General features: G+C 34.5%; 1 protein-coding gene across 2 annotated transcripts in view; it reads left to right on the top strand.

The window, feature by feature from the left end:
- Nucleotides 1–20289, top strand: part of LOC128225067 (tyrosine-protein phosphatase non-receptor type 13-like) — a 66630-nt gene that overhangs the window by 30450 nt on the left and 15891 nt on the right. For both annotated transcript variants that reach the window (XM_052935076.1, XM_052935075.1), the window contains 12 exons: nt 267–496; nt 1342–1430; nt 2050–2162; nt 3989–4071; nt 9201–9613; nt 10613–11551; nt 12487–12680; nt 15155–15248; nt 16063–16317; nt 17067–17278; nt 17728–17820; nt 18113–19846. In XM_052935076.1, the coding sequence (XP_052791036.1) occupies nt 267–496; nt 1342–1430; nt 2050–2162; nt 3989–4071; nt 9201–9613; nt 10613–11551; nt 12487–12680; nt 15155–15248; nt 16063–16317; nt 17067–17278; nt 17728–17820; nt 18113–19846 (4449 nt within the window). The remainder of the gene's footprint in view (nt 1–266; nt 497–1341; nt 1431–2049; nt 2163–3988; nt 4072–9200; nt 9614–10612; nt 11552–12486; nt 12681–15154; nt 15249–16062; nt 16318–17066; nt 17279–17727; nt 17821–18112; nt 19847–20289) is intronic.

The following is a 20289-nucleotide window of genomic DNA, read 5'->3' as shown; positions in this document are numbered from 1 at the left end:
TATGAATATTCATATCAGGTCGGTCGGCATCATGTGACCTGTCAATCTCACCATTGATTAAACAGTTATGAATATTCATATCAGGGTGGTTTAGCATCATGTGACCTGTCAATAATCAATAGTTATTTGTAGAAAAAATGCAAGCAGATTAAAATGGAATATCTGTATTTTGAATTTAAATTAGTTTCAAAAATGGCTTTAAGTCTTTGTTTTCAAATGATATTTTTTTCACCCTTGGTTTGAAATGGTTGTCAATTTACTTCCAGAAAAAAAGTGAGACTCAGAATGTCATCTGGGTTGGCGTGAACATGAACCAGCTTGTGCTGGCAGAGAATTCAGGGGGTCATGGGGGTGAGCGAATCCTTGTGCATGGCTACCCCTGGGGTGCTATACAGAAAATCTCATTCAACAGAAGACGGTTCAGCGTGCAGCCACGGCCAGACCTTGGCCAGATTAAACCAGTGAAGCTGAACTTCTACACTACATCCTATAGGAAGTGAGGAAAAATTGTTATTTAAGATTTAAAAAAATTAAAAAAATGTGACAGTGCATAGGAAAACCCATGACTTTGTTTAAGATACATGGTCAGTTCAGAAACAAGGCCTTAAATTTCTTACCATTTACAATTATTTTGGGCTCATGTTTTTTGTAAGAAAGTCAGTGTATTTTCATAGCCATGTTGTCATTGTGATCATCATTGTTGTTGGCAACATTCAAAAAGTTATTCTTGGCCATCATTAAAAAACCTTTTGAAATATTAGCTTGAAACTTTGTACACTCACTAAGACAATAAAAATGTCCAGCAAATCTCACAACTTTCACTAAAATATTGCGCCTTGATTTACTGGGAAAATACAAGTGTTTTGACTTGAATATTGTAGTACTTTTTCAACAGGCATACTGTATCATCTACATATCACACATCAATGAAATGATTTTGATGAAAGTTATTCCATGGTTTTGGAGGCAGGGTATCTTCTGAAGTTCTGTAAATGTCAACAGAGCATCAAATTCAATGATTACCATGATTGTATTACCATAACAGTACTGTATAAAATCGAAATAAAACAACATTGATATTAACTGGTTTAAACACCCAGAGAGTTCTTAAGAGGTCACTGACCCGGACAAGGCGTTTACCCCAACTTTTTTTCAATGGGGAAATTTTGATAGTTGTGTAATGTTTGTTGTCTTGTGGCATGGTGTGTCCCTAGTTAGGTGTTTGTTTGACCTTGGGGCTTGATCCTTGTTAACAGGATCTTGGTTAAATCGGCAACTGGGCTTGGTCTGGTAGTTTCCATAGTTTTCGTCTCTACATGGCATATGGTTTCATTATTCCAGGGGCGAGTACCTGCTGAAGTTCTGTACATCACAGCACAGCTTCCTACTGAAGATACGCACAAGACTGGCCGCACATGATGGACTTACAGGTATGATTTTACTGTAACATTTATAGTGGCAATGACCGAGTGGTAAGCGTCCAACATGCTTTGTCAGGTCCAAGGTTTGGAGCTTCATTGATTATAAGTTCTGGATGTCACTCAGGAATGTTAAATGGTTCTTGATCTTAGGTATGAATCAGACTTAATAACTGTTTACATTGTTTTTCTATGAATACAGTCAAAACTTGCTATGTCAAAGTTGTTGGGACTTTGGAAATAATTTAAGTTAACAAACATTTGATATATCTAAAATACGAAAAAGGTAATAACTTAACCCCATAAAATTAAAAAATATTTGACATAAACACATCATCGAGATTACAGAGTTCCACAAAGCCAGTTTCAACTCTAGCTCTAAACCAAAAGCTTGAAATTTAGAGCTTAAATTACTTCATCAATTTCATCATTGCGATGTCAATTAAATCTTACTTTACTTAATGAGTGGGGAGTAACAACTACAGTTTTACTGTACTGACCTCATGTAGATGTTTATTCAAAGCACTGAATAACATCACATTCCTTTCAAGGGCTGAGCTCTTAACAAATATAAATCCATACAAAAATAGACTATATCAGTCTTGTTCTGAGCCTCTCTTTCATTTTACAGATCTTAGCCAATCAGAACAGATGAGTATCGGCGATACAGAAGACATGGGTAGCGTCCATTCTGAAGACGATCACCAGACGATTACAGAGGATACCCACAGTAGGAGTTCTCAGGTATTTCTATGTTTGGCGTTTACTATCATAGGGTTGTGGGCGTTTACTATCATATGTATGTGCTCTCATTCGGAACTCCTTGGCCATTTTCTAAGGAAAACAACCTTTTATCCATGTATATGGATGGTTTACAATGTGAGAATTCTTTACATTTAACTAAGCTGGAAGTAGATCACATAGTTATTTAAAAATTGTAGTTAAACATACTGACTTTACACTTGGGAATCTTAATTATTTATGCAATAAAACACTTAACTGGCAATCAGTTTTAACTTAGTAATACAAAATCCATGTTAAAACACTACAAGTAATTGATCCTATTATTTAAGTTTTCTACTGATGAACCTGCATACTTCCAAGGTTTGTTTCGATGGAAAGAGTCCCAAATGGTTGTGCCCTGTGCAGATATATTCACGTTTGCCTAGTCTATAGTATGATGCACATTGGATAATGACATAAGTTTTTAAATTAATATTGCGCTCTGATTGGATAAGCTTGACATCATTTAACCAATGGTATACTAGATTTTACGGATCGGCAATTCTTTTAATATTTTATACTTAAAATTGAAACACTTATGCCAACAATACATTTAAATTATAATAAATTAACACTTTCTAAAATGTTGATTTATATTTTACGGGATCTGCTGACACAATACAAACAATAACAAGATCAATAGTTTTCATGTATATTGTTATGCGCTGAGTTGCGATCCGAACATATCCGAAGATGTTGTGTTCATCGATTGATAAACGCAATTGCAGAAAGGCAGTTCATTTAAGGAATGGAAGTGAAGGTGTTAATATGTTCAGAAAAAGAAAACATAAGAATAGGACTCGGAAACTAATTTAACAAACAAGTTTTTTTGGCCATGAAAAATTGCAGAACAGGTCATATCATGTCTGATTAACCTTTCAATTTATATCAAAAGTAAATCCAGAGTTTTTATCATGCCTTGTTATGTTTTGTGTTCTTGTAGTAGCCCTCTATGCAGGCCTCTCCTGCTGAAAAGAATTGGAAAGAACTTGGCTGAAGTTTCTGATAATTATTGTATCTTTCAAATTGATTTTTCAATGCTCTAACATGGGTGTGGCAGACTTGGTTGATTTTTTTTCCAGTTTGTTTTCCTGTTCATTTAAGGGAGGTAACTTTGTTCCAACCTCCTGTCTTGTGTTCTACGGAGTTATAACCAAGGGAAACAACCTGTGCTTAAGTTTATGTCAACATGAATTTAAGTTGTTTCCCTTTTATAAAATTTTGCAATACTTTAATTTTTTGGGTTTTAACTACGGAAATATAGGAGGGTGCTGCACTCTGCCCTTTTTTGACAGCACACCTCTGCCCTTATTAAGACCAGCATGGGCATCCTTCTGCCTTCTTAGAATTGAATGCTGTAGATAATAAAATAGTTTCTACGTTTTGTTTAAAAACTTATTTTATGATTAAAATAATTACAAACTTAATATATCTTGCACCTGAAAGCTAAAACTACTGGAATTAAACACATTTCTAACACTACTTTTGTCAAAATTTTCATATTTTTGTTCTTCACAACCCGAATCAATTTGCCCTTCTCACCATTAACACCCTGTCCCTTTTCTGCAGCACTCTGTCCTTTTCAAACCCTGGCTAAAACCCTAATGTAATCTGTATTACACGCATCAAAGAAGCTTCGCTAAAGCATCATTTAAGCTGTGCTTAAAGCTTCGCAAGAGTAGAGTTCAAAGCGCCGCAAACAATACAGTACTGGTCAAAAATAATGAAGCTTTTGCAAAGCTTTTAATTTGTTTAATATATTATATCTAATAATTCCATATGTTTAGGTTCTTCAGGACTTTGAGCCGTTGCAGGGAGGGTTTGCTGCCACAGACCATGTGCCACAGAAACATCCGGCCGCCTACAGGCAGTGAGTGATACTGTAATATTTTCACGGCCCATGATAAAGTTATTTGGATCTTAACAATGAATTAGTGTAAATTTGAGGTAAAAAGAAAACTTGAACCTGTGTGGAATTGAAGGTCTTAAAGATAAAGCTTATCATTATACAAAAGTGTATAACTTAACAGTATAAAAATCAAAAATAGATCGACATGACTAGAGATGACAGAGGTCGACATAGCAAGTATTTCTTAGAATTGTGTTCAAAATCGAAACCACTTAAATAAGTTAAATACTTATGACATTGTGTATACAGACAGACTCGATATCTATGTGAATTGAAAAAAGATCGTACAAGTTTGTGAAATTTTCCTGAAACTAATTTCCTCAAGCAACTTTTGAATGCCTGATTTCATAGCTGCATGATGCATGATTATAAAAAGCTTTAATAGCTCTCATGGTTAGATTTCCTTAAACGATGAAATGGCATGTTTAAAAAGGAAACAAAAGTTATCAGCCGGATGCAAACTGAATTGATAATGGCAGTTAAGGTGTTGGATGTACAATTGGGTTGTATTCATAAAACATCTTAAGTCCATTTCTTAAATTTTGACAGTCAATTTAAAGCTGCACTTTCACAGATAGATTGAACGTTTTGATATCTTTTATATTTTTTGTCTTGAAACGAGCCATTTTTTGCAAAAATCCATGAAACCCAGTTATATAAGACTGCTGACAAAAAATAAGAACGGAGATTTTTATATTTAAGTTGAAAAATTGATGTTTTATGCAGTTTTCTTTAACCGTTAGAAACGGTTTAAGCCATTAAACATTAATTTTTGAACGGAAAAATGAAAAATCTACGATCTGATTTTTTTGTCAGCAATCTTATATCATTGCTTTGCAGATATTTACGCAAAAATTTGCTCTTTCCAAGACAAAAAAAAAAAGTTATAAAAATGGTATATCTGTGAGAGTGCAGGTTTAAAAGAAATGTATAAGTGTTTTTAACAATAAAGTATGGGTTTTTTTTTCAAGAAGGTCAATGAAAATAATGTTTTTGCTAATTTTTAAGTTTTTATTACATATGATTGAAGAGATACTAAAATTAGGAAAGTGACTTAAGTTAGGAAATGACTTAAGAACTTTTATGAATACCGCCCCAGTATTTATAAAACATCTTAACAAGGCTTAAGTCATTCCTTAACTAAAGTTGATACCTTAAGATTTTCATAGTCAAATTAAAAGAAAAGTATTAGGTGAATTTAGAGTAAAAGTATGTTTATTCAATAACATCAATGACAACAATAAGTATTTCAGATATTATTTAGTTGTTATGTCAAAAGAGCAGGGAGATCTAGACTAAATTAGGAAATGGCTTAAGATGTTTTACGAATATTGGACCAATTGACCCCATATTATTTTGGTATTATTTGAAAAAGTTTTATGAGTGAGAGAAAGTGACTCAGTATGTAAAAATAATACCTAAAACATATAACATTTTAACACACATCTTTGTCCTAAATGAACCATATTCAAAATAGGTCATACAAGTAAACTACGAACTGAAATGACTTTATCAATAATGTTTTCTGGTCATTTGTTTTAAAATTAGTAAGATTCTTTTTTATCAGATGGTACTAAAAATAGATTGGGTTCACCTGAGGCACCAAGATATGAAATTATTACAAATGGCTGAATAAAATGACAATTTTACAATTTTTTGAAACGTCTGATACCTTAAGTTTCGTGGAATAGAGGTTAAATGAATTTTAAAATAAAAAAAGGAGGAAATGTATTTGTAAACCCTCCTATATATTTGCATTTGAAGTTTGTCATGTGAAAGGTATTTTAAATTTAAAAGATGATATTTGAAGGAAGGTATTGTAAACATTGTATATAACATGTTATTGTGTATGTAGCGCGTCATATGAAGTTCATCAAGTCCATAAAATTATATGAACACCTTTGTGGTATACAGTAACAAATATACTTTCATCAATGAAGCTACTTTAATCAACATTTACAACCCATTTTTATGGGAATGTAACACTGAATTCTTTGATGTCTCCCGCAATAATTATGTCTTTGTTAAGTTTCAAGTACAGCTGGATCAAATATACTTCTGATATTTACCTAATAGCCTTTCTAGTATTTTCGTAAATGCATATTTCACAATCGTGTTTCATGGCTTAAATGACATTGATACCTTCCTTAATTGAATGATCAGTGCATTTTGATGGTATCTGAATCATCAATATCTAATAACCCTGCCGTGTTTAATTGTACTAATAGCTTGTCTGACAAGCATGCATTTATATACAGTATTTCAAATTGTCACCTCAACTCTAATGAATTGAACTTATTGATGGACATTTAGCCTGTGGCATGTTATTTTAGATTTAATTTATTGTAATACCGTAATACTGTATTTCAGTGGATTGTTTTTACGTACGTTTAAACCTGTCATGTGACTAATTGCATTTCAGTTACGGTATTTCACATCAGTGCAGTGTTAATATTAAGTGTTTTCCTGTTATGAAATCAAAGTTAAGGACTCTACGTCCGAGTGATTGAAGTTCTTTTATTTCTTTTCTATTGGACTATTAGGGAGAAATGTTTGGATACATAAAAAATATGTCGAGATGTTGCTGTCGTTCGAAGCAGAGGTGAATTATTGATTGAGTTTTTTTTATCGAAATTACATTTTAGTAGCTATTTTTGGCATTGATAGTTTTATTATCGATATTACATTTTAGTAGCTACTTTGTGGCAATTGTTTGTCTACTCAGTAGTGCTACTTTTTACGGTAATTTTACATGACTGGCTAGTTTGTTTTATTTTTGGTTGGTAGTACAACTTTTTACTGTAATCTTACATAGTGGCTAGTTAAAAAATGGCGTCAAGTTAGATTTTACGGTGTTTACTAGTTTATGTAGATTTTTAGCTTTTCTGTTTTTAGCCATATTTTTCATTGAAAAATTACGGGTTATAGAATGATGAAAACTGGGTTTGGGCGTGCTTTAACAATTCTCAATTAGAGATTTTATTCCATGTCATAAAGACAATAGTTTTTATCCAAGTGTTATGAAACTTTGTCTGAATACTTGTCACATGTTGTCTTGAACATTTGTGAATATGGGTCACCTCAGGTCAAAAACTAGTTCACTAGGTTAAAGAATATAGTTAAGGTATTGTGAAAGTCTTGCTGTCATCATAATTGCCTCTGGCGTGACCAAACTAACTTTAGCCATAACTCCAAAAACGTTCAAGAACATCAAATCAAACTTGGTACATAAGTTGTCAATGCAGTACGCACATGTATCGCAAGGCACTTAACTCTGGCCTAAATATAGTTAAGTGACTTCCCTTGTTGACTGAAAAACAACGAAAATAGATGAGCATTGATATTTGCTCCACAGCACTCTTGTTCATTAACAAGTTTTCTAAAATACATATATCTTGGTTTTGGAAAACCATTTAAATAAAATTGAATATTAAGGTAAGTGTCTTATGACATGTATATTTTATCGATAAGCTTAAAGAAAAATCAATATTGTCATAGTTTTAATGCCTTACTAAAAGTTAATTAAATTACCTGTGTGCACAGTTTTGTATTTGCTTGTTGATGCATTTAAAGTAATTATAGACATGCAGTGAGTGTGCATTGTTTAGTGAATTGTTGGTTGTGCCTGGTAGTAATATGATAGAATGATTTACCTTAAAGACGACATTAATACTTATAATTATGAAATAAAAAAGAAAAACAACAATTCAAATATACATGTACATTGTAACATTAAAAGGCACACACTATTCGATTCAGGGGCTGGGGGGAGGGTGGGGGTGCACCATGCCCCTTTAAATCTTCCAAGTTAACTTTTTATATCAGTATCTTAGGAAAAAAATAATAAAATATGCCTGAAATGCACCATTTTTGACATGAATTGTTGAAAAATCCATGGGTGAGTACCCCAAAACCACCTGCCAACATGTTAAGCCATTTAAATTTCGGTTATGAGGGAGGGGCACATGTCAAATGGTTACTATGCCCCCTCTAACACCAATACCTGGGTCAGCCCCTAGAGCATGCTTCAGTTTATTGAACAATCTCAAGTCCCTTCAAAACAGGTTTAGTTTAGTCACAATATTATCATTTTGGTTTAAGTTTCAACATAGACTTTGAGCAGAAAGTACCCTAATAAGCAAAATCAAGTTTATGTAAGTAATTTGGCTAATTGAAATAAGATAGTAAGCCTATATGCTTAAGATTTTTTGAGTAATTCAGGCTGGCAATTATAATTGTGTATTTATTTTTCACTTTTAATGAAATTGGTACTAAAATTGCAATAAAGTTGAAGTTTTAAGACACTCACTCACAGCTAGCTTCACCTGATTGAAAAGTTCATTGCTCAAAGGTAAATTTGGACATGTATTATGAAACTTGAATGTTAAGAAAGTAATTAAACACACCTGCAATTACGTAATGACTTGTTTCTATATATATCATGGTTCTTTTGGGAAACTTTTAATGTAACACTCTCCTGTCATTCATATTGATAAAAAAATTTTTTTTATTTAAAATGTGAATAATCATGTTTTCTGATTTTGAAATATAATAAGGTAAAAGTGAAATGTTCGAAGATTGAGATGGGTTTTTTTGGCTGATAAAAAGATGTTTATTAAAATTAATTAATTATGAAATATTTAAACACATATATTCAATAATTATGAAATTTGTAATATGGAAAGTATTTGCATATCATAAATGTGAAACTGTAAGCTGTTTAAAATTGCATTCTGAAATCATGGGAGACTAAGCATTATGAACTTTTTTCTAAGAACCCAATTCAAAGGTTTGTGGTCTTTACCTAACCAATATGTTTTTTAGATTTCTTCCCCTTAATTTCACAAGGAAATATGAAAAAAGGATAAATGACCACTGCAGAGGTTTTAAAAAAAACCTTTCCAGTCATGGTTATTTTTATGAGATGATTCGGGAAGGCCATAACAAACTATTTATAATTTTTAGCCTTATGATAGTGGTATGTGACCATGTCCTTCTTTAATTTACATCGACGGTATTGAATTTTGGAATTTACTGAAATTCTGTGATTATAACTGCATGTAACGCATAGCATGTCGCTTTTGCTCCAGCCCTCCGCCCTATCATCCAGACTCAAGTGTCAGCATGATTGACCTGCCTTTAGCTGCACGTGCAAATGGCGCCGGGCCATCCCAATACTCTCAGCATGTGCTACATAGCGACCTGAACCTCCATCCGCCCCGCCCCCCTGATGGGAGCAATGACAGGGTCAGGGAGGGTGAAGAAAGATCACAGTGTGAAAGTCCTGTGGAATTAGTCTCCCAAGAGGGTCAAGGTCAATATAAAGATTCCCCTGCTTCAAGGGGTAAAAAATCTGCCAGCCCCAGAGTGGTTCAGAAAAAAGATAGAGGGAGCCCCCGTAATTCAGAGGGTAGCGGTTCAGCGAAGGCATGTGGAGATGGAGAAGTGAACGAGGATGAAATTGAGGCACAGTTTGTGAAACCTACGAAAGCTTATGTTATAGGTTTGCATGGCATCTTATAGTTTGATTGATTGATTGATTGATGATAACATTTGCATTGACATTTGGATTGATTTGAGTTTGGTTTATTTGCTTGTGTAGTATAAATTTAGATCTTTAAATGAAGTGCATTGTTCAAGCATGAAGTTTCTTTTAATCTTAAATGTTGAATCTTATATAATTAAGTATTCATGGTTTATTTTACCTCCCTGATGGGCATGAGTTTGTATGTATATATCAAAAATGAATGATCTAACGCATGAATCACTCGATAATATCAAATTATGCTGCGGGATGCATTCAGCTTAAAAAACTGTCTGGTTCCACAATCACTTTAGGCTATGTTACAAGTTACATCCTAGAACTATTTGGAAAAAAACATTTACTTACGCTTTGACTTGGACCTTTAAAGCTGCACTCTCACAGATTTACTGTTTTAACAACTTTTTTAATTTTTGTCTTGGACAGGGCCAATTTTTTCATGAATGTCTGGAAACTAGTCCTATAAGACTCACTCAGCTGACAAAAATTCAGATCAGAGTTTTTCATTTTTACGGTCGAAAATTGATGTTTTATGGCTTAAAGCATTACTTAAACACTTTAAGAAAAATTAGTTTATCAGCATAAAACTTCACAGTTTTTCATTTTTATGTTAAAAAATGATCTGATTTTTTTTGTCAGCAGTCTTATATCACTGCTTTTAAGACATTTACCCAAAAATTGGCTCATTCCAAGACAAAAGATAAAAAGTTGTCAAAAGGGTCAATCTGTCAGAGTGCAGCTTTAATGTAGCTGAAAATAAATACATAGCAAATACATCCAAAACAATTTTTGTTTGTATATTATTGCCTTTATTTTGTATGGGTGTTCTTTTCAGTAGTCATTGTTCTTTCATAATACTGTTATTTTGAAATCTCATTATTTTGTAATATAAATTCTTAACATTCTTCCTTTGCCGGCTCATGTATTTATCTAAAAAAATTATATATTTTTTATTTTTAGAAACAAGTATTCACTCCATGGACCAGACTCACTGCCCCGTCTCTGGAAACAACAACGAAACAATTAGCCAAACCCTGAACCAGCGCTTTAACGATGAACTACTCTCCCCTGAACATGTAATGTGTGATCGAAACGTGTTTGAGATAAGTCTTACGAAGGACCCTGTATACGGTGTTGGAATATGCATCGTAGGGGGAGCTGGTAAAAATCTCGGCGGATTTTTTGTAAAATCTCTGATAAAGGATAGTCCGGCTTTTTTGGATGGTAGGATTAAACCAGGTGATCAGATTTTAGAGATAAATGAAGAAATTCTCGGTGATATCGAACATCATGAAGCAGTAAGAATGATTAAAGAATCCGGAGATATTGTGAAATTTTTGGTATCCCAGGTTAAACCTCCAGGCTCGATAAAACGGAAAGAATTCGACGAAGATGCGGAATTTCAGTGGAAGTTGCAAAATTCAATAGAATCGGATAAAGATTTCAGGACAAATATGAATAAATTTAGATCTGACAGCCCTGAGCCTAGTGTATCTCAGTTGGAATTACAAAACTCCAAAGAATCTGTTGGAGATTTCAGGACAAAAGAATCTGTCGGAGATTTCAGGACAAAAATGGATAAATTTAAAGGAGATAGTAGTTCATTGGAAAAGGCTGACAAACCTGTATCTAGTGTACACAGTAACATTGATGTAAATAATGATACTGTTAAAACGGACGTAAAAAATGCATCCAAAAAAAGTGGAAAAGACAAAAAACAAGAAAAAATCGTTGATGTAGATGGAGAAAATGAAAGCATTCCAGAAAGTGAGAGTGAGAGAGAGGGAGCGGAGAATGTTTTCTCGGCAACCATAGAAGCACATTCCACGCTATCTTTGGTAGACTCATTAAAAAGTGAGGCAGGGGGGTCAGAAACGTCGGCTGACAGGCACTATAAAGGTTTGAAATACATATTTATTTACTGATTGTTTATTGGTATGCTTGGAAGAAATATTTCTGATCGCTTGTAACATAAATATATGATAACAGTGATTGTCAGAAAATGTACATATTGAATTATGCAAAATGTAATGAACGAAAAGCATTTCAAAAAATGTTATCAATGTAAAAAAGAACTTATTACATTTTATTGGGTAGAAAGTTAAAGTTGTGTGAAATATGAAAAATGATTATTTCAATGATAAAACATAATCAATGTTTAGATGAAAGCTCTTATGTAAATAAATTCATAAAAATGTGACAAAAAAGCTCTATTTTGTCAAAAAGCGTTAGTAATGCTATTGAAAAGGGAACTTGGATTTGAAAAATATTGTTTAAGTGTATATCTGTAAGCTGCTGTTCGGTGTTTGTTCATAGAAGTAAAAAAAGTCAATATCAACAAAGTTTCAAAAAAAAAAGTGGCCAACATAGAAACCTTTAAGTAAGAAACGTTTATTCTCGATCATTAAAGTGACATCTTATCTGTTTAAACAATACATTGTATGTAATATCTTGCAGATATCAAATGAAAACAAAGATAGCAATACAAATATCCAAAGAGAACATCTATTTATATTCCCCAAACTTGAAAAATTGTAAAAAAAGTCTGCTGGAGTTGGGGCATAAAGACACAGTAGATGTGGAAAAATATCAAAAATAGAGAACTTACATGCCCTTGTCTGATTTATCAAATATCAATCATGTAGTCAGACCAATACCATATATATATAACGTGTGTGGTTAATAATGATGTTAACGATTAGTTGCGAAATTGTTACTTGTTTGTTTCATGCTCATTTTAATAAGCCAAAGGTACATGTATAATTATAGTTGATAGGTCTGTAATTAACTATAACATATATGACAGACTTAGATAATTGGTATCTTTTCTGCAGAACAACATGCAGTGAGTGAGGAATCGGACACTGACTCTGACTTCGAGGATGTGTGTACCGCTGTGATTGACAACACATATACCCCGCCTCTCAGTAGGGACACTCCGCCCACTCAGGACTTGGGGGAGGGGCCTGGGGAGGAGTTTGATGTCTTCCTGGAGAAAGTGAATGGCAGCTTTGGACTGCATATCTCAGTGAGTCTTCTATCATAGCTTAGATTTAAAATAAGTATGCCCCTACCACGTCACTAGGCCTAAAAAAAAATACATTTGGTTCAAGTTACCTGACCCTACCTACGAAATAGGTGCCGACCCTACGATTATTGGTCAGTTAAAAACAAAAAATCTTTTTTTAAATGTGTTTTAATACGTAGTTTTATAAAGAAGACCACTTGAATACAATTCTCCAATGATGACAATAACATTCTTACGAAAAGCCTTTTAAAAATTAACATAAAGAAAAGCCTAGTATCTACCCTACCTGTTTTTTGAAGAGGATGTAACTTGAACCAAACCAATGTTTTTTGGCCCTATGTAAAAAAGTAATTTACAGTGGCTCTCTCACCTTGCGTTCAGCATGAATAGGTGGCCTTGAAGAGTTGTGTGTTTTGAGTACTGGTTGAACCCATGTTTTGATACTTTAAACCAAGGGGTATATTTAAACTAAGGCCTAAAAAAAAAAATTGTTTGGTTAGGGTTACATCCTTTTCAAAAATAGGTAGGGTAGGTAGGCTTTTTTATTTTTTTTATTATTTTTTTTTATTAGGCTTTATATAAGAATGTCATTTTCATCATTGGAGAATGGTGTTAAAGTTATCTTCTATATAAGCAATTAAGGTTTTAAACTACATATTGAAAAGCAAAAAAAAAAAGAAAAAAAAGAATTTTTTTTTTTTTTTTTTTTTTTAGTTTTTCAATTTTTTTTTTCAAACTGACTATAAAAACGTTAGGGTCGGCGCCTATTCCGTAGGTAGGGTCGGGTAACCCGAACCAAATGTATTTTTTTTTAGGCCTAAGAGCTAGGGTAATTCACATGGACCCTCTTGTTTCACGAACTGGCACTTTATCTCTGCAGTCTTTAACAACAACCAAATGATGCTATTGGAAATACATACTGTGTTCTTACATAGGCTTTTGACATTTTATAAATATTTTACATTTTCTATACACATGCAATATTTATAAGGGTTATTGAATTTAAACATTTACCCCGACCTAGGAATGTGCTTTTAAATTGGACCATTAAACCCTTTAGTACGGTAGTTCATTTAATGTTAGTATCAAAAAAAGAACTGGAACCGCCCTCTATAGAATATCTTTATTTTGTCTTCCTGGGATGGGTTCTATGTTTATATTAAATCCCCCCTCACTAATTAGTTTCTTGAATATATTGATTTTAGCATTCACAATAATGTTTAATAGGGCTTTTTATTTGCATCGGGAGTGGTGGTTACACCCTGTTAAATTGCTGAAATATTACTTGGGAATCCTATCAAAGATGTTTTCAGAGGTTGGAGGTGTTTCTGTAATACAAGTTTATTGAGTGTGCCGTTTCCATTTCCTAGTGGTTAAACAAGTGGCTCTCAACCCAGAGGTCGCAGGTTTGATTCCCAGCCTCACCTCTAAAATAAATTAACTGTGTACAGGGAGGGATATTTAATGGGGTTCCTGAGCCACTGTGCTATAAACTAACATTCATTAAAGAACCAGCCAGGGTAGCTCTAGCCCTGCCTTCGATACATAGACTTAAAAAAATAAATAAAGCTGCACTCTCACAGATATACCATTTTTACACCTTTTGATTTTTTGTCTTGGAAAAAGCAAATTTTTACGTAAAAATCTGCAACTCAATGATGTAAGATTGCTGACAAAAACTCAAATCATAGATTTTCATATTTTTGCTCGAAAATTAATGTTTTATTGGCTTAAGCATAATGCATAAAACATCAATTTTTGAACTTTAATATAAAAATCTGCGATCTAATTTTTTGTCAGCAATCAAACACATACACATTTTGTACCTTGTGTCATAAGCATTCATTGCAATGACCAAATATAGGCAAAGTCGCTGGTCTATGAGGGGCCAGTGATAGGGATGGGTTCATGATAACAATATTTCATAAAATATTTTATGTTTTGCCAATAATTATCCCCGCCTTAAAAAGGCAAGGGGATATAGTAATGGTAGGCGCGATTCCGTGCGTGTGTGTGTGCGTGCGTGCGTGTATGTGTGTGCGTCCGTCTGTCCGTCCGTCCCACATTCATTTCTTTGCATCTCCTCTTACATTTCTCATGCAATTTCTACCAAACTTTCACAGATTGATGATCATAAAGTGAAGCAGCGCATAATGTCGGGCTTTTGCGATTCGGCCATTTTTGAAAGAGTAATTGCCCTTTGATTATTTTACATTTAAAATTGGTTTCTTTGCAACTCCTCTTACGTTTTTCATGCGATTTCTACCAAACTTTTACAGATTGATGATCGTAAAGTGAAGCAGGGCATATTGTCGGGCTTTCCTGATTTGACCATTTTTGAAAGAGTTATTGCCCTTTGATTATTTCTAGATTGGAATCAACACTAGTGTCCTCCAAAAGCTGCTGTTTCTAAGGGAGGCCTCTCTTTTTTTTATCAGAAAATATTTCATGCAACATATTACTTATATTTCCAGGGAGGTGTGAACACAACTGTTCGTCATGGTGGTATATATGTAAAGTCTGTTGTTCCTGATGGGGCTGCGGACAGAGAGGGATTCATAAGAAAAGGTTTGAATTTTAGTTTAGGCTGGGCTTATCAGCAGCATCTGTTCTCTGAATTGTTGTAAACAGGAATAACTTTATCTTGAAGCGACGGTGCCCATCATGTCGTCAGCATCACACTTCAGTTTTCTATCAATACCTTTATTGATTTTAGGAATATTGGGTGATGGTGACAATTTTGGGCACTCCAAAAAGGGTGACATTCTATAAGTCCTTATTTATGTTGGACTAGGGGGATGAATTGTATGATTGTAGCACCTTTTTTTAGACAATTGAACATAAAACATCATTGAACTATCCTAACATGTTTAGAGTTGTCTACCATCTACCGGTATGCCTAAACTTGAGTTCTTCAATATTTCTTGGGTTCTCTTTACAATCGTGCTTTCTTATGATTAATTTTGCAAAATACTATAACCTTCAAAGAACACTTTAAGTGACGTTAAACAGATAGTTATACATAATATCCTGTACTGAAATTATGTTGAATGTGAAGGAAGACCACTTTTTGATATCATCATAATATTTAACGTCTGGATTGTCAATCTTAAAGCATTAAGTCACTACAGTAGCCAAATAGGTGTAATTAACATGCAGTTTTTATTGACAATTTTTTTATTGTCAACGTCACTTCAGGATTTCGTTACACCTGATTGAAGATAAATGAAACCACAAAGTGATAGTTAATGAAAAAGATACCACAACGCCCTCATCATTGACAATATTTATGAACATTGAAAGATATAGATACAGTCACAAATTTTAAATAATGATATTTATACCTATGGTTATGTAAAGCTACATTATGTTTGTATTTCAGGAGACCGCATCCTTGAAGTGGACAGTGTCTCAATGATGGGACTCACACACAAAGAGGCTGTAGAGACCCTCTGTCAAGCCCCACCATTCTCACGCCTCAAAGTGGAGCGTACCTCATTGCTGGCGCAACCCTTGGGGACAGCGGAGGGGCCACAGGGGGATGTGGGGAGTGATGGGGGACAACAGAGGATGATTGAAGTATCAGCAAAGGGAGATGATGATGTGGAGGATCTGTACAGCTCCTTTGTTAATGAATGTATGATTAATTTCCCTTTTTTCTCTTTTCATAATAACAAAACCAGTCTCAAGAACTCAATTAGAAGCATGAATTTACTCCTTGCATTAAGATGACCTAATGTGGTAGCTAAGTATCTATAAAAGGCATGTTGTTTAGGAACTTTATTTTCGTTACAATTAATTTCTTGCTATTTTTAAAAAGCTTTATACATATACAAATTACTGTTCAGATGTATGTTTTTGTAGCTTTAATGATGTAACCATTGTAATTTATCCCAAAATCACTTACTCAGTACCTAAGATGAAAAGTTTATTCTGCATAAATGTTTCCTGACAAACCTTAATAACAAATACTATGTCACTGTTTCTTTGATGGTTTCAGCTACACCCCAAGGTGTTTCTATACTAATAGACAAACTATGTTGTGTAAGCCTTCATTGAGTGTGTCGCTTGCGTAGATAGACTGACACATAGTGATTCCTTTGTCCAGTGTCCGCGTCATTAGCATCTTCATAGACCACGTCACACTTCGGTTTCCGATCAAATACTTTGTACTTCTTTATCTTGTGTTTAAACTTGGTACCCACATTGGTCATGATCAGTCTTGATGACCCTTATTAATTCTAGGGTCAATAGGGCAAAGGTCAAGGTCATGGTGACTTTTACTTGAAAAGTAGGACATTTTCGACAGGATACAAATCAGAACCACGACATTCTAGTATTCATGTACTTAACAATTGTTTAAATAACATCATCCGTTTCTTTCAGACAACTCCTACACAGTCGATCTCACCAAGGGAATCTATGGCCTGGGCTTCAGTACAGTTGGAGGCCAGGTATCAAGCCCAGATATCCGTGAACAGGTGGTACGCATTAAGCGGGTTTTCCTGATTGGCCCCGCTGCTGACGCCGGGATTTTACACTCAGGTGATGTGATTCTAGCTGTAAATGGCGAATCTGTTGCTGGGCTATCACATAAGGTAAGTACAAGTGTGCTAGTTTATTTAGCTCATCTGATAATCAATGTTTAAGCGATTGTAATAGTCTTGCTGTTGTAGTCAGAATTGTCACAGGCTGCCCCATCGCCATCAAATACTTTAACCTAGGCCATAGCTCATAAAGGTTAATATATTTTCATGAAACTTACTATACATGTTTTCAGTGACAATATGCTGAGCTAGAAAGGCCCATAACTCAGGCTTTAATAATTTTCGAATTATGCATCTTGTTCAACCGTTAAAACAGACCAGCTTTGGCATCTGCTTGTGGAGAAAGAAATTTTATTTTATTGCTTTTTTTGTTGTTGTGAATACTTATGATGTATAATTGTTTTTTAAATTAAGCTTAAACTTAAAAGTATGCATTTATTAACTGACAAATAACCTTCATTTTATTATTTTTTATAAGTTGGAAATATTTTTTTCTATAGGATACAATGTCAAAACTGCGAAGTGCCGGTAAACAAGTTCAGTTGCTGATGTGTAGACCAGATCCTATGCAGTTACCTCCCTTAGCCAATACGGTAGAGTAAAATCTTATTTTCATAGAATTTGTCTATATCCCTGATGAACATTTTGTGTCAGAAAGATGTTCTTTACCCATTGAACTCTATTTCATATTCAGACTTTTGAAGAAAACTTTAAGAGGAATAATTGAGTATTGGAAGACAACAGATATGGTTCAAAATATAAATATTTCAATCCATTTTTGTATAAGTAAGTGAATGTGTTTGTATTTGAAAAGTATGTTCTAAATTACAGTGTAGTGTCATCTAGCAAATACAGCTAAAATGAACGAGATCCTCTTCTTTTCAGGATACCGATGAGTCCCTAGTTGTAACACCAAATGGTAGTGGATCAGTCCAGTCAAACACTGACAGCGATTCTGACAGCGAAGTGGAGATCACTCCAAGAGGCGAACATCTTACAGCCAACCATAGCAAACCTGCCCAGCAGTCACACGATTTAGCCAATCATTTAGGAGATATTGTTGACAACAGTGACAGTGATGAACAAGATGATTGTGATGGTGATGGAAAGGCTCACAATGATGTAGATGATATCGATGATGATTCGGAAAGTGATGCTGATGAAAGTTATGCATCATCCAAACAATCTAGCCTCGCTCCGCCCCTGCCAATAAGCCCCCCACCCACAATGCTGAGCTCAATGGGTAGTGTAGATTCAGATACCACTGGGGGCGTGGCTATAGTTGTTGGGACGGCGGATGAGGAGGAGAGTGAGGAAGAGTCTGACCCTCCCAGAGGGGCTGGGCTTCAAGTCCAGATGGGTGTGGCTGAATTGATTGATAGCTGCCACTCTGAGATGATTGTCATTAATAATGTTAAGAACTTGAAGCAAGGAGCAGCACTGAATACTAGTCTTATTGTCAGAGAAGATTCAGCTGTTTCTTTTGACAATATTTCAAGGGATGATGATGTAACTCCTGTGACTTTTGAAGGGGATGATGTTGAATCAAGAGATGGAACACCATTTGATGAAAGGGAAAGTATTCTTGGACAGACTGACGAAGTGTCAGAATTTGACAAAAGTATTGCTAAGTCAGAGGTGGATGAAGAGATAGTTGAAGCAGCTCAAGATAGTGGTGAAATGTCAGAAAATGTGATCGATTCCTTACAAGACTCTGTTGTTGTTGAGAGTTTAGCAGACACTGCCCTGTCAGACTTGAAGAATGATATCGAGTCTGATACTGTCAATAACTTGTCTAAATCTATGGAGTCTACCTCAAATAGTGAATATAAACATGTATCAGGTAGTTTAGGACCCGAAGACACCGAGAAAGCATTAACTGACCTGGGTGTCGAAGCGGTTGGAACTTTTACTGTAGATAATGCGCAAAGTAGTGTAATAAAAGTGCTAGATGATCCTAATGGTGAGCTTTGTGTAGAAAATGACATTGATGTACAATTTGATTATAAAGATGTGCATGTTGAAAAGTCTGAAAGTGAACGTAATAGTTCGGATGAAAGTGATTTTGATGATGATGATATTAGGAGGTTAGAAAAGAAATATTTGGACATTGAACAACAGGAGGAGTTGGTAAATGAATCTGAAAATGATGAATATGATATAAGTTTTAATGATGATGTTGTTGGAACAACAAACTTTTCTACTGAACAAGAAGTGGAAATAAGTTATGCAACACTTACAGACTCGGCAAGCGAACAAAAAGAAGATGATGATGATGATGAAAGTGATACTGATAAAAAGAAGATTGTTAGTGCAAGTGTTAAGAAATTATTAAGTGTAGAAAGTGTTGGAGATATTGATACAAGGTTAAAAGATGATTCAATAAATGAAATGACAAGTGAAAATGAACCACATTGTGATGTAGATAGTGAACATGTATCTGATGAAAGTGCAATAGAAGTTAATGAACTAAACAAAGATGATGAAGAAGTTTTTGAGAGTGATGTTGATGATGAAACGGAATCCAATGATGAGTCTGAAGACTCTGAACAAGGAGAATCAGCAGTGAGGGAAAAGGAACCCTCACAGCTTGCAGGAGAAATGCCCCTTCAGCCTGGTGTAAGTATGCTCATAGTTTCACATTATAGAGGGCTCCTCACAGTTTAAAGCCCATTGAAAATAAGGACATGTTAAGCAGTCATACACAGGGTTCGAATTTAGACTCGCATACTCGCAAAATGCGAGCGACATTTGCAAATTGCGAGTGACTTTGATTCAAGCTCGCAAAATTCTGCGAGTGGCTTTTTCTAGACCACAAAATGTTAAAAGGAAAGAAGAATAAACATGAACTTAACTCCGCTACGTAGTCGAGTGTAAACAGCCTATAGGTGGCATGTTTACACTACCAGTATAAAGAATACAGTACGGAATCACGCTCTAGTAAGTTTCAAAAATAGAACAAATATGGAAAAGGCCGAGTTTTATCTCTAATCTTTCCGGGATGCTCCGAGGCGTGCATAATACAAAGTGAATATCACCTAGCTATATCATTGGCTAAATTT

Source organism: Mya arenaria, chromosome 2 (genome assembly GCF_026914265.1).
Source record: "Mya arenaria isolate MELC-2E11 chromosome 2, ASM2691426v1".
NCBI lineage: Eukaryota > Metazoa > Mollusca > Bivalvia > Myida > Myidae > Mya > Mya arenaria.
Note: the sequence above shows the minus strand (reverse complement) of the source record. Positions and strands in the feature narration are given on the sequence as shown.